We start from the raw sequence: 13,737 nt of genomic DNA, 5'->3' as shown, positions 1-13,737 counted from the left end.
AGCAAACGACGGTCGCAAAAGACTGAGAAAATGGCAGACACTCCGCTCCATTAATATCGTTGAGGGGGAAGAGAGCGGACTTTTTCCCACCAAAAACCGTTAACTTTGTAATCTTTCTGGCCTTAGGCACTGCGCAGGTGCAGCACCCATATGTGTGATGCATAGAGGCCACGACGAAGAAGGAAGGACTCACTGGAAAAAACCCTGATGCTGGAAATGATTGAAGGCAAAAGGAGAAGGGGATGGCAGAGGTTGAGGTGGCTGGATGGGGTCACTGGGGAGGTGGGTGGGGATTGGGTGCACTCCAGGGGATGGTGGAGGATAGGAGAACCTGGAGGAATGTTGTCCATGGGATCATGAAGAGTCGGACATAACTTTGCAACAACAACAACGAAGTCAGGAGTTCCTGGGAATTGGGCAGCATGCACCAGGGTTGCTTATGAACTGTAATCCAGGATTCTCTAAAATTCTGCCTTATTGTTCTGTTTCCTTCAGCTTAACCTACCTTGTGGAGTTATTGTGAATACAAAATAGAAAAGAGAGCTATGTTTGCTACTATGAGTTCTTTAGAGGAAAGGCAATATATAAATAAAATGCATGGACAACAGAAATATAAAAAATTTACCAAATAAAATGTGAATCCATTATAGCCTTTTTATTAAGCTATATTGCAAAAACTAATCAGCGTCTAATCCTTGTGCAAGACAAGAAAAAGAAATCCAGTTAAAGAAGACTGAAAATGTATATAAAAGATTAAAAGAGTCTCTTCTATATAATCCGATAAAAATTGTTATTCGTAATGGAAATATCGGCTGCATCTAGGATTCAACTGTACAGTTTATATATTAAGCATCTCACTGGATACATATTTTCTCTTGTCTGACACGTCTTTCAGACACATTTTTAACACATTACTTTGTGATACGTTTCATTTTTAATGTAAGGTCAAAACATTGGCTAGTAGCCAATACTCGTCCTGCTTAGAGCAAAACCATTAAAATGAATATGACTTAAGGCAGATCAATACTAGATATAACCCATTATGTGCTTCTACGTTAAGATCCTAATTTGTTTTGCTATAAATACAGAGCACAGTCCCAAAGTTAAGTCACAATGTTCAGGTAAGTCCCTTTGGTTTCCAGGGGATATTTTTATTTTATACTTAGGGAAATCAATGGGGCCCAGAAGAGCTCAATTTCTGAGGGACTTACTTTTCATTTTGTAATTCTTGTATTTTTTTCTGAGTTTCTTTATTCTTTTCATCAATTTCTTCTTTAAGTTCTTTAACCTGAGTTTTGTAAAGTGTCTGCAAACAAAACCAAAAAGGTATACTGTTTTCAAAAATGTCTAATCATAAACAATCTATTCGAGATATTTAGATATAAGATTAAAACAAACCATCACTTTAAATGTCAGGGGTATTTTTTTACCAGAAGCAAATTCTCTGCAGTCCTGTATTGGTACTTAATTGTTCAATTGTAACAGAAGCTACAGTCAATGACCATGTGCCCTCTTTGTGCTCAAGTATCATGCCTTCCCTGGAAATTTCCTCTTGTGAAGAGGAAGAGAATTTACCTTAAGGCTAGAAATTTGGTTCAGCAGGTGAAGAGAACCTTTTTTGGCTTAGGAGATTTCCTCCCTTAGGAAATTTCAATACCCAGTCGGTCAGACATAGGCAATGGAGCTGTGGGATCCACCCAGCTGACCCTTAATGTTTCAATACCACAGCAGAAGAGCCTGTCATCAGAGCTGAAGGAATAATTACCTCCTAGCCCTCCAGAGAGATGTTGGCTCAAGCAGAAGATCCAGGTACTTCCTTGAAGGAGTACTCAACTGCAAGCCAAAGCCTAAATAGATTAAAGAGCTCTACTCAGGAGCAAGGCATTGTAAGTATCTCCTGAATTACCTGAGTGAGTGCATGGTGCAAACAAACCAGCATGATAGGCTTGCTTTGGAGAATTGACACTGGAAACAATGTATCAGCCTTCTGATGTAAGGTGATTGGCACTCTGAAACACTGAACTCTTGCTTACTGACTATTCTACTACTTATTTCCTTCCTCAACAGATTTATGGCAATGACCATGGCCCTCTTATGGTAAACAATTCTTTGCTTATCTCAATTCCTGGTTTAGGATCCCCTGGTAACCGGGATCCCCTTGGATTGTTTAATTATTTTTGACTGATACTGCCCTTTGAAGCAGCACACCAAATTTGCACATCATTTGCCCTCTTCTTCCCCAACCCCACTTCTCCATTTCCTCCCATTCTGGGCATACCACTCTATGAAACACAAATAGAACCTCATTATTTTATGAATGTTTTACATGGTAACATCATCATTTAAAAAATTACTTGTGTAATATACACAAAGAAGCTTACAGAAAAATACTGTTCAGCTTCTAGTTGATCTTGCAGTTCACGCATCTGGCCTTCATTCCCTCTGTACTGCCTTGGAAAGAAAAAAATAGATAAAAACTACATGTAATGAAATAATGGGTGTGAACGTATTTATTGGTAAATTCCAGCCCACACAACTCTTTCCTTTTTCCCCATCTACATCTTAGCCAGTCAGTCAGCCGGTTGTGCTCATGCCTGCCCTCACCCTCTCCTACCTCATCTTTGACACACCATTGAATTCCTGGAATAAGCTCAAACTAAGTGCCTCTTAACTCAAGGAATTCAACTGTGAGTCACTAAGTGTTGTGTTATCAAGAAATGGAACATGTAAATCAGATGGAGGGTGCCTTTATTGTGCTAAGGGCCACATTCTCTCAGGGGTAATTTGTCACAGGCTGTATGTTAGTATGGCAGGATCACAGGTAAACATCTATGGAGCCTCTTTCTTTCTTTCTTTCTTTCTTTCTTTCTTTCTTTCTTTCTTTCTTTCTTTGACATCTCCTCTACATTAGGCTGCTACAGAGGAACAGGTTTCTCTATGAAGATAAAGGGGAAACAGAAGCAGACCTCAGATTCAGAGTTCTGAACTGATCTTTTGCTCAGGAATTTTGAATTACGCCTCAGATTGCCAAAGCCTGTTTTAAGTTGTGCGGAGGATGCAAAATTTATTCTTAGATAATTTAAACTAATAAAGAGCAGTATCTGATGCCTTCACCAGTTACACTGCTACCACAGACCCTGCTACTAGTGCAACAGGAACTAGCACTTTCTCTAAAGCAGGGGTCCTCAAATTTTTTAACCAGGGAGCCAGCTGAAAGGTGCCGGTGCTGGGCGCGGGCCAGAAAGGTGGTGCCGGCGGTGCATGTGGGCCGGCGTAGGGGTGGCACATGCCGCGAGGCGGGCGCACGAGGCAACGGCTTGCCAGCTTGGAGATCGTTTTCTCTGAGTGAGCAAACCGCTGCCTCCCCGTGCACCAGGCGAGGTGGGCAGCGGCGGGTGCGCGTGTGGGCAGGTGCATTCATGCAGCAGGTCCAAATGGGCATGGTGGGCCAGATTCGGCCCCCAGGCCATAATTTGAGAACCCATGCTCTAAAGCAACACTTGAAATGACCAGGAATGTTTGTCTTTGAAATTGGACAGGTCAACAAAGACCAGGAAGTTCTATTGATCTGGCCCATTTCAGAAATGAGAGCTTCTGTTCTTTCTAGCAGTTCCTGGAACTGCTAGCATGTTGTGTAAGCAGTGGGTCATGCTAGAATGAAGAAAGGATTGAATTCTATCTATGCATCACTCTGAAGGTTTAAATCTAAAAGTCTATGCTGCTAAAAATAAGTATTAGTAGACATTTGTTCCAATTAGCTCCTTATAAAAATACAGAATGTTCTGCCTTTAAGACTAGAAACAAATCTTATGGGATTTTTTTTTTTATACCAAGTAATACAGAATGGACTTAAATCAGGCCCTCTGTATCAAAGAGAGAGGGAACTGTAAATATGAATTACATTTCCATGAGTTCTTATAAAAGACAGATAAACCAAAATATGTTACTAAACAAATATGTATATGCACTGAAATATATTAATTATTGCATACAAAAATTCTTATTAATATTTGCACATTATGGGACAACTCAATTGTAAATTCAATTTACTTACTTAGCCAACTGAGCCAATTCGAACTCTGCTAATCTCTTTGCTTCCAACAATGTATTGATCTCCTGTTTTAGCTGCTTCTCAGACCCTTTTAAGCTATCTGCTTCTATAGCATGCATCTTCAGTTCATTTTGGATCACCAATCTCCTATTTATCTCATGCTCCAGCTGAAGAGTCAGATTCTTAACCTAAGCACACAGTAAATGATTTTAGCAAATACTTTCAATTTTCTAAAACAAAGTTGATATATATACATTGTACATTAATTAGCACTATATCCACATTAAAATATTTAAAATTTTCTAGATTAAATTATGGCTAGAATTGATTATTGATCTCTAGGCAAATTTTTGATTTTGCAAGTTTTGTTGCAAAAAAGTTAATAGAGGGAAAAATAATTATATTTCCTTTTACTTCCCAGTTTTGAAACCTATGTATGTTTCCCCTGAATTTACTTTCCATCCTTGAAATATACTTATGTTTCCTGGCCAAATTTCCCAGATTTTTTTTTTAACATGCATCTTAGAGGTGCCATAATAGAACAGATCAAATGGTGCCATCTTCACAGGGATTTTTTTGACAGCTGCCATGAAACCATACTAAGGACTCCTAAAAAGATCAGTTAAACATGATGACTTTAAGATCTCCCCTTTCTGAACTAGCTAGGAATTCAGGGAATTATCAAAATGCTGGAAAGTACTGACAAGTATACTAGAAATCAAGAGGATTACACTATTAAGGGGAAGATCCTAAACCCACCCTTTTGGTGGTCTACTGCTTTTTTCCCTTTATAAGTCCTTTACAACTGACAGTTACACAACTGACAGGCATGAACTGTTCACAATTCAGTCTGCATTCAGTCTCACCTTGTCAATCTCTTAGCATTTGACGGTAGAAACTGACAATTACATTTGAGCACATTTGTGCAACTGCAAAAGACTGACATTACTTTGTTTTAAAACATTTATGCACATTCTTTGGCTGAACATATCATATTACTCCAACCGCACTTATTTTAACCTAGCAAAGACATGAAAAAGTAAAAGTGAACAAAAACAGATGCAGATGGAGTGGGGACAGGGGATACAAGACTAATTATGGCACAAGTATCACTAGGAAGCCAGCTAGTGTATTGAGGCGGGGAAACAACCTACACTGAGTAGTTTATTTGCAGTGGGTTGTCATGCTGTACAAATATGCCCACAGGGTATGAAACTCAAAATTACCAGTATTTGGAAAAGATTGCTACTTTTTGTGTTAAATGCATTTTGAACCATTTAATTTGATTTGCAGCTGTATTCCAAAAGGGGTTGTTTAGATTAGTTTAAAATTTCTTTAAGTACCTTAAATTCATTTTCACTTTGCTATAAAAGTAATAAACAATGCACTTCTTATTACCTCATCTTCTAGTCTCTCTTTCTGTTCATTAAGGTGCTCCAGCTTCTGCTGAGACTGCTTCAGGTCAAAGTCTAACATGGAACATTGCTTTTCAATCTGAACTATTCGATTTTCTGCCTTTTCTCTTGCAGCTCGTTCTTCCTTTACCTTTTTTTCAATTTCTAAAGGACCAAAGATAAGCATGTCTTAAAACAAACGTAAACAGAATTTTTTAATCCAGGCTTCTCTGTCTATTGATGGTTATGGTATAGCAGCCATAGCAGGCACAAAAATGTCTAGGTATTCACATATATTTGATTTTTTGTGTAGTTCAGTTTAATCCACTCAAGTATAATCTACGCTGGGAGACTGGGAAAATAATGACTAGACCTGTCATTGGGTAAATAATGACTATATCTCATCCTGGAAGTTTTCCCCTCATTGTTCATCACCACCTTTTCACTGCTTTGCCACCCAAAATTCTTTGCAACTCAAGTAAGAATCACTAATAGGCTCATTTCAAAGACTCAGGAGAGTGTGTCTCCTAAAGAAATTATAACAACGAGTGTATCTATACTGACAAGATGAATGAATGTAACATGTTTAAGAATAAGAGAAGACCTGCTAAATTAGACAGATGGTCCATTTACTGCAGAGCTGTGTACTCCAGAGTTACCAACCAGTTGCCTTGGGGCAGCAGGACATGATGGAAATATCTCTCTCCTGATCATGTTCCCCAGCAACTGCCCCTAATCCAGAATGTTAGCATACATGACTGCAACTCAATTTTAGCCATGAATCTGTCCAATCTTCTTTTAATCCATCAAGACTGGTAGATGTGACCAGTGATGAGGGTGTTCCAGAAAAAGCAGAACTGGAAAAATGTCCTGTGCTCTAAATACTGTTATTTGATAGCATGCTTGACTCCTTTTTACTCCTCAAATGCTCATTTCCCTTCTATAAGTGAACAATAATTCACATTTATTAATCAGAGATAAAAATGAAATCCATTTTTGGCGTATAAATATATCAAATATTTTCTGAATTTCCATAAGTATTTGTACTGAAATATTTGCTTGGGGGGAAATTAAATTAGCCGTACAATATAATTTAAATATTATCTTGAAACACAGTCAAAGCTTTATGTAGAAAAAGCTTTACTGACGTATCTGTAGAAATGTAAAGCATATACTTCCAACACATTTGTTTTAAGACAGAATGCTGGATTTGATGGATCCTTGGTCTGACCAAGCATGGATCTTGTTCTTAAGTGAAACAAACATAGTTTCAGTTTGTTATAGATGAATACTTGCAATAGAGTGCAATGCGCAATGCACCATGTATATGGCTGCTGCAGACTCAGGCAGGAACCAAGAACATTGTACAAAGGAAGCGGTCATCATACTTTATTTTTCAGTTCCCTTTTAGCAATGGAATATTAGGGTTTGTCAGTGCTTGACTTAGAAAAATAACTTATAGAAATTCATATCCTATATATAGCCCATCAAACATAAATTAATTATAGTACAGGCACTCAGATAATAATGACAAATGTAGACATAATATGCTGTGGAAAAAAGATTCCATGGAAAAATACAGCAATGGGAAATTTTTCATTTTGGAAAATTTCTACCCCACATCATTGGTTGTCAGAACATTGTAGAAATGTAAATTTCATAGTTTTAACTTTCATAAGATTCATTATATATTTTATTTCTGGTATTGTTTATCTATTCACAGATATCTTGCATAGATAAAACAGTGAAATTGAACAAATAAAATAACTGAGTCAGACTATTTCTGCAAGTATACTTGTCCATTATAGTACTGTATGTTAAACTTTATGCTATGCTTCCATGATATTTAGTTTTGATTTGCATTAGATGGAGGAAATACATATTTGAAGGCTCACAGGTCTAATTTATTATTTCCTACTGACTTTATGCAACATTTACCTGCCTTTCCGTCATTTGGAAAGGAAATGGTCCATTAACCAACTGGGAAAATATCAACTGAAGGAAAAATATGAGTAAGCACTAACAGTATTTTAATTTCATGTATCACTCAGAATTGTAAGAACTTACCACACATTGCAGCTGACTTGGCCTCTTCAATTGATTGATGCTTGTCAGTTAATCGAGCCTTATTTATGTTATGTTCATTTATTTCTTGCTCTAAATGCTGTTGTAACATTTTGAGTTTGTAGTTTAGATCAATTTCTAAATTATTCTTTTCCTGAAAGATATTTTTATAAATGTAAATCAGATTAAAAATACCATACCATACTAGGTCTGGCAAATCTTCAAATTTCAAGATACTCTTCAATGACTTTTTCTCTTTCTTCTAAATCTTTTTTATTCACTGCATATATATTGGTTTATGGTATATAGTCTGTTACAATAATGATGTATTACATTGTGTGACAAAACAGAAAACAAGCTGATACTCTGCACTTCACAGCTCTGTCCTGCACAAATTGCCTATCCTGAAGAATGTCTATGTGTGTTAAACTACAAATTGCCTGTTTCTTCAAACCTTCAAACAAAATAATAAAATGTAAGCCCCTCAGGGTAACAATCCGTCTTTTTTGCTTATAATATTCAGTGTAAAAATGCATACGTTGCTATCCTAACAAAAACAGTAATTACTGTATTTCAACAGCTTGATCCAAACTGAGCTAAATTCATATATAATGACAAATAACTTGTCACAAACTGAGCTAAATTTATATATAGTGGATTAGCTGACTATAAATTAGGATAGAAGTGGCTGCTTTTTTAGTTTTGTCACTGTTCAATACTCACCAATCTAACACAAATCACCAGATATCTATCAGATAGATCCTAATCTATGTTTAATCCAGACCTCATCATAAATATTATAGAATCATCCTATCACTTTCACATGCTGATCCACACCCACAGTATCCCAAGAAGCAACACCTCCTGTACACAGTGATTTATGCCTCACTATCTACAGTACCTTTTCAGAATGATTAAGCATGTCCTGGGCCTGTTTTCTTTCTTCTTCTACTCTTTCAAGATTGTTCTTTAAACTTTTGATTTCTTCTTGTAATGATGTAAGTCGAGCTAAATTAACAATTACATAGTTTTATTTTCTGTGCAATCATAAATACTATTTACCTACATAAAATTTCCAATATACAATTGAAATTGTATTAATTTTTAAAAAAAACTATTTTTAAAAGCATAATGGTTAAAGATTACGTCGATGCTTTCAACCACCACTAAAATTTAGTTTTGAAGAAAACTAAATTGATACACACAAGGCCAGTATTAGCTATGCTCTAATTTCATACAACTTATACATAATGTGCCTCAGGCTACATAGTTTGCACTTTTTCCCCAGAACTCCAGTCAAACATTCATTCCTCCCTTTTTTCTTAGAAAATGGTGCTTTGAGAGTTACCTGTCAAAATTCTGGGTCTTTTTTTAAATTGAGTTTTAACAGGTAGTGGATCTTCCCCCTTTCCCCATTTCATTTTTGGACTGTGGCAAAATATTTCCTTTATTGCCCTGTCAAAACTGCCTTTTTAAAGAAGACTCAGACTTTTGATAACTAGCTGTCAAAACTCCTTGTCCTCAGAAAAGCAAGAAGGAGAAGCTTTTCCCAAGCAAGTCTCAGGAAAAACTGCAAAATGTACAGAATTCTGAAAAAAAAAATAACTGAAGGACTTTCCCAAAGGTGGTGTAAATCACACTACATCCTTTCATTTGCATTTCACAGCTTGCATTTTGACATCTGTCAAGAGAAAGAAAGGGGCGAAAAGAAAGAAAGCCTCTTTGTTAGTATCTGCCGTTGCTGCACCATGGAAGCAACTATCCCTCCAGGACATAGCCTCAGTCAGTTGAGGCTGTGTGTGTGACGGAGAGGAAGAGGGAGATTTGTACTGTTTCAAATATAGTTTCTGCCAAACACTAACAACTCCTCCACATTGCTGCTCGGTGTCAAACTGGGGGGGGGGTGTGAAACCCAGCTGTCAAACCAGAAAAAAATGTTTAAAAAGATACAAGGATCTAGTTCAGTTCTCAGTTTAGATAAGCAGAGATGACTTGATTTTGCTGTGGTGTCTTTTGGGATATGGAGCACTGAGTGAGCATCCATGTGAGGTATGGAACATCTTATTTTATCTAGACAGTCCATTTTCAGCTCTCCGGAGAAGCACTGAAGAAAGAGTTTTGGGTTCCAACAGGAACTGGCATAAATCTGTGGCCCAAATCTTTTCCCCTTTCCATCACCCAGTATATCCCTTTTTCCTGCTCCAACTGAGACTCCCAGGTGTGCAACCAATATGGTTATTTTCATGTTGGCTAGAAAGAGGGCAGGATGCGGCAAATAAAGAAAGCTATGGCTTCCTATATAGTGATAGTGACATTGCATTTATATCCTGCCTTTTTCTCTTTTGTGAAGAAACCAAGACAGCTTATACAGTCCTGCTCTGCTCCATTTTATCCTCACAATAACAACCCTGTGAAGTGGATTAGAATGAGAGTGAGTGACTGCCCCTAAGTCACCCAGTGAACTTCATGGCTGAGATAGGACTAGAAGCCAGATGTCCCAGGTCCCCAGTGTAACACTAACCACCAAACCATATTGGCTCTCTGATGTCAAAAAGCCATAGGATTGTACCCTGAAGCTATGATTTTTATTCTAAATATTTTTAAAATACCAGTGTATATTATTACCTTGTAGCTCTCCAATAATTTCTGATTCATGACTCCTATCCCTTCGTTCTACTTCCAGTGCTGCTTGCAGTTGGTAATAATCCTTTTCCACTTGTATTTTTGTACTCTCTAGGATTCTGCATCGCTCTTGCAGTTCCCTGTTTAAGGATTCAAACTGACTTACTGACTTGCCCATTTCTGTATGACTCTTTCTTAAACGTGCTGCAGTATCTGACTCTGTCCTCAGTAAATCATTGGCTTCTTCAAGCTATTGAGAGTAAAAGAGGATTTTAAAAAATAACAATAGGGTACAATGAGAATGACCAGTTTTGTTGAATTTATCATAAACCTATGTATTTATTGAGGTAAAGCTAATATAGAAACAGTTAATAACTTACTTGCTTTTGCAACTGAGCTATTTTTTCATTTGTAATATGTGAATGTTGGCTAATTTTTTTTAAGTCTTCCAACTGATCTTTTAATGTTGACACTAGAAACAAAGAAAAAACATTTATTTATTTATTTATTAAAACATTTCTATGCCGCCCCTTGCCGAAGCCTCGGGGCGGCTTACAACACAATAAAATACAATAAAATACAAAAATAACAATATAAAATTAAAATTAACAATATAAAATAAATAAACAATATAAAAGAAAAGAAGTCGCCCTGGCCAGATAAATAAGCAAATATTGTTAACAATTAAAATTGTTAAGGGCCTCTCCCGCAGATCTCAAGGGGGGGTCGGGCATATATGGATGTAAGCGCTCCTTCAGGTAACCAGGACCCAAGCTGTTTAGGGCTTTATAGGTCATCACCAACACCTTGAATTGGGCCTGGATTTCAATGGGAAGCCAGTGAAGCTGACGGAGGACTGGAGTCATGTGAACATAACGCCCCGCCCCCGTCAGCAACCTGGCAGCTCTATTTTGAACCAATTGAAGTATCCGGACCGTCTTCAAGGGAAGCCCCACGTAAAGTGCGTTACAGAAGTCAAGGCGGGAAGTCACCAGCGCGTGTGTCACCGTCGCCAGGCAGTCGTACTCCAGGTAGGGGTGCAGCTGATTAATCAGCCGAAGCTGAAGGAAAGCGCTCCTCGCCACCGCTGTCACCTGAGCTTCCAATGAAAGCTCCGCGTCTAGGAGTACTCCTAAGCTGCGGACCTTGTGCCTAAGAGGGAGCGCAACCCCATTCAGGACCAGGTCAAATCCACCCTCTCCGAAGCCCGATCCGCCAACCAACAGGACCTCCGTCTTGTCTGGATTGAGCTTCAGTTTATTGGCCCTCATCCAGCCCATTACCTAGGCCAAGCACCGGTTCAGCACAGCCATTGCCTCACCTGGATTAGTGGAAAATGAGAGGTAGAGCTGGGTATCAGCAGCGTACTGATGATTCCGCTGCCCACACCTCCTGATGACCTCTCCCAGCGGTTTCATGTAGATGTTAAACAGCAAAGGGGACAAAATGGAGCCCTGTGGTACTCCATAGCATAGCTGCCATGGCGCAGAGCCATAGTCCCCCAGCACTACCTTCTGGAATCGGCCGTTGAGATAGGAGTGGAACCACTGCAAAGCAGTGCCTCCGACCCCCAATCCCGCTAGCCTATCCAGAAGGATACCATGGTCAATGGTATCGAAAGCCACTGAGAGGTCCAGAAGAACCAACAGGGACGCACTCCCCCTGTCCTTCTCCCTGCACAGGTCATCGTACAGGGCGACCAAGGCAGATTCAGTACCATAACCGGGTCTGAAGCCAGACTGAAATGGGTCCAGATAATCAGTTTCATCCAAGAGTGCTTGGAGTTGTCCCGCCACTACCCGCTCTAACACCTTGACCAGAAACGGGATGTTGGCCACAGGTCTATAGTTAGTGGCCATCTCTGGATCCAGTGACGCTTTCTTCAGGACCGGTCGGACTTATCCTCAAGTTTTAACTTTATTTTTAATTAAAAACAGCCCAGAAAAAGCAAGCAACTATACTGAGTTCACTCAATCTAACAACCTACATGGCCACATAGTGTGGATTGTTTGTCCTGGACTCACAATGTACCCAACAGGCAATCATCAGGCATATCAAGGATTCCTGATCATCCTTTGGTCCTCTCATATGTATCTCAAAGTTTATCCTCCTTCTCAACTACTGCCAAAAGCCATTTTCACATCATCCTGGCTTGATTTTCACTTTAAATTTGTAGAACCATAGAATAGTAGAACTGGAAGGAGTCAGAGGGCCATCAGGTCTAACCCCTTGCTCAGTGCAGGGCTCCAGGTTAAACCATCCCTATTAGATGGCAGTCTATTTGCATATTGAATGTGTCTAGTGTCGCTGGTTCCACTCTCAAACTGCTCTGTCAGGAAATCCTCCCCACCACACTTTTGAGTTTATGAACGCAGTTTCTCAAGCTGACTTTCATAATTTCAGTTTAGCCATTTCAAGCTGTCCCTTCAATGTGGTACCTCAGGTGGCTAAATTTATATTTTATTTTTCCTCTAATTTTCAGAAATATTTGCAAAATTATTTTGTAACTTTTTTATTACTGACATGAATTGTTGCAGTCTGCCCCTGCTAGAAGAAAACTTTGTAGCCCCTTCCAAATCTGCTGAAGAAACTAGGGTGTAAGGGGAAAAAACCCTTAAAAACACAAATGATTGAAAAATGAAGCGACACTTGGAAACATGGGTTTTCATAAAAAATCCCATGAGTATTGCTGTGGAAAAAGGAGTGTTAGTTCCCCTTTTCACAAACACAATCTCTCCAGGCTTTGGAAGCATCTGATAGTTTAGTTTGACAGATATCAATGCTTCATAGGGATAGGTAGGTGGAAGATCCTTGCCTGGGAGCAATGCAGAGCACTGGTACCTGCTGTCAAACCTGGATCCCCACTGCCACTTACACATAACTGCAATTTCCTACAGTTGCACACGGGTGGCAATAATTTTCAAAAATTCATTTAAGGTTTTTAAAATTAGCCATTCCGGGCAGCCCTTCCAAGATATCACTGGAGTACTTTGGAGGGAGCTTGGGGGAGGCTAAACTGAGACTGCAAAAGCCAGAAGAGGCTTTCACCATCTCAAAATACAACTGAAAAGCCACAGTGAGCTGAAAACAGTTAACAGCAGCAGCGGAAGCCTTTGCCAGCTGCCTCAACTTGTGCACTTTGAGGATAGCTGACACTGGTAGTCACCCAGTAGCAGATTACTAAATGCTGGCAAAGGGGGTTTTGCTGCTTTTGCCAAGTAGTTCACAGATGGCTCATATCGTTTGGCTTCAGACCGTCCCAGGTGGATGAAACAACCCCAGTTACAAGCTATGGCTCAACAAGATGACTTTTAAGGCAAACTTAAGTCAATCTGGATTGTTGTGTCATGTGAACCTAGTCATTGTCTATGATTTTTACATAGTTAAACAAGTAAACTATAAGAGGAAAATACAGCTTACCTTCATTTTCTACATTCCGACGTTTCTCATTCTCCTGTTCAACTTTTCTTTGATATTCATTTATTTTGTGTTGTAAAAGCATATTTTCCTTCTCAACCTGAGTAACTGTTGATTCCAAGTTTCTTCTTTGATTGCCCTGTAATGTGTACATGTTTTAAAAATACTGAGCATCAGTTGACATGCATT

At 38.9% G+C, this 13,737-nt stretch overlaps 1 protein-coding gene across 3 annotated transcripts in view; it reads right to left on the bottom strand.

Moving 5' to 3' along the window:
* The window catches only part of ROCK1 (Rho associated coiled-coil containing protein kinase 1), a 111,062-nt gene that overhangs the window by 41,671 nt on the left and 55,654 nt on the right, over positions 1–13,737 (bottom strand). For all 3 annotated transcript variants that reach the window (XM_044424240.1, XM_044424241.1, XM_044424242.1), the window contains exons 14-22: positions 13,552–13,687; positions 10,512–10,603; positions 10,135–10,381; positions 8,411–8,517; positions 7,513–7,663; positions 5,450–5,610; positions 4,055–4,239; positions 2,382–2,451; positions 1,212–1,306 (exon numbers count right to left, since the gene is read on the bottom strand). In XM_044424240.1, coding sequence (XP_044280175.1) covers positions 1,212–1,306; positions 2,382–2,451; positions 4,055–4,239; positions 5,450–5,610; positions 7,513–7,663; positions 8,411–8,517; positions 10,135–10,381; positions 10,512–10,603; positions 13,552–13,687 — 1,244 coding nt within the window. The remainder of the gene's footprint in view (positions 1–1,211; positions 1,307–2,381; positions 2,452–4,054; positions 4,240–5,449; positions 5,611–7,512; positions 7,664–8,410; positions 8,518–10,134; positions 10,382–10,511; positions 10,604–13,551; positions 13,688–13,737) is intronic.

This window comes from Varanus komodoensis, unplaced genomic scaffold (assembly GCF_004798865.1).
Source record: "Varanus komodoensis strain SLA01 unplaced genomic scaffold, ASM479886v1 scaffold14_1, whole genome shotgun sequence".
Taxonomy (NCBI): Eukaryota; Metazoa; Chordata; class Lepidosauria; order Squamata; family Varanidae; genus Varanus; species Varanus komodoensis.
The sequence above is the reverse complement of the archived record's forward strand: the minus strand, read 5'-3'. Positions and strand labels throughout refer to the sequence as shown.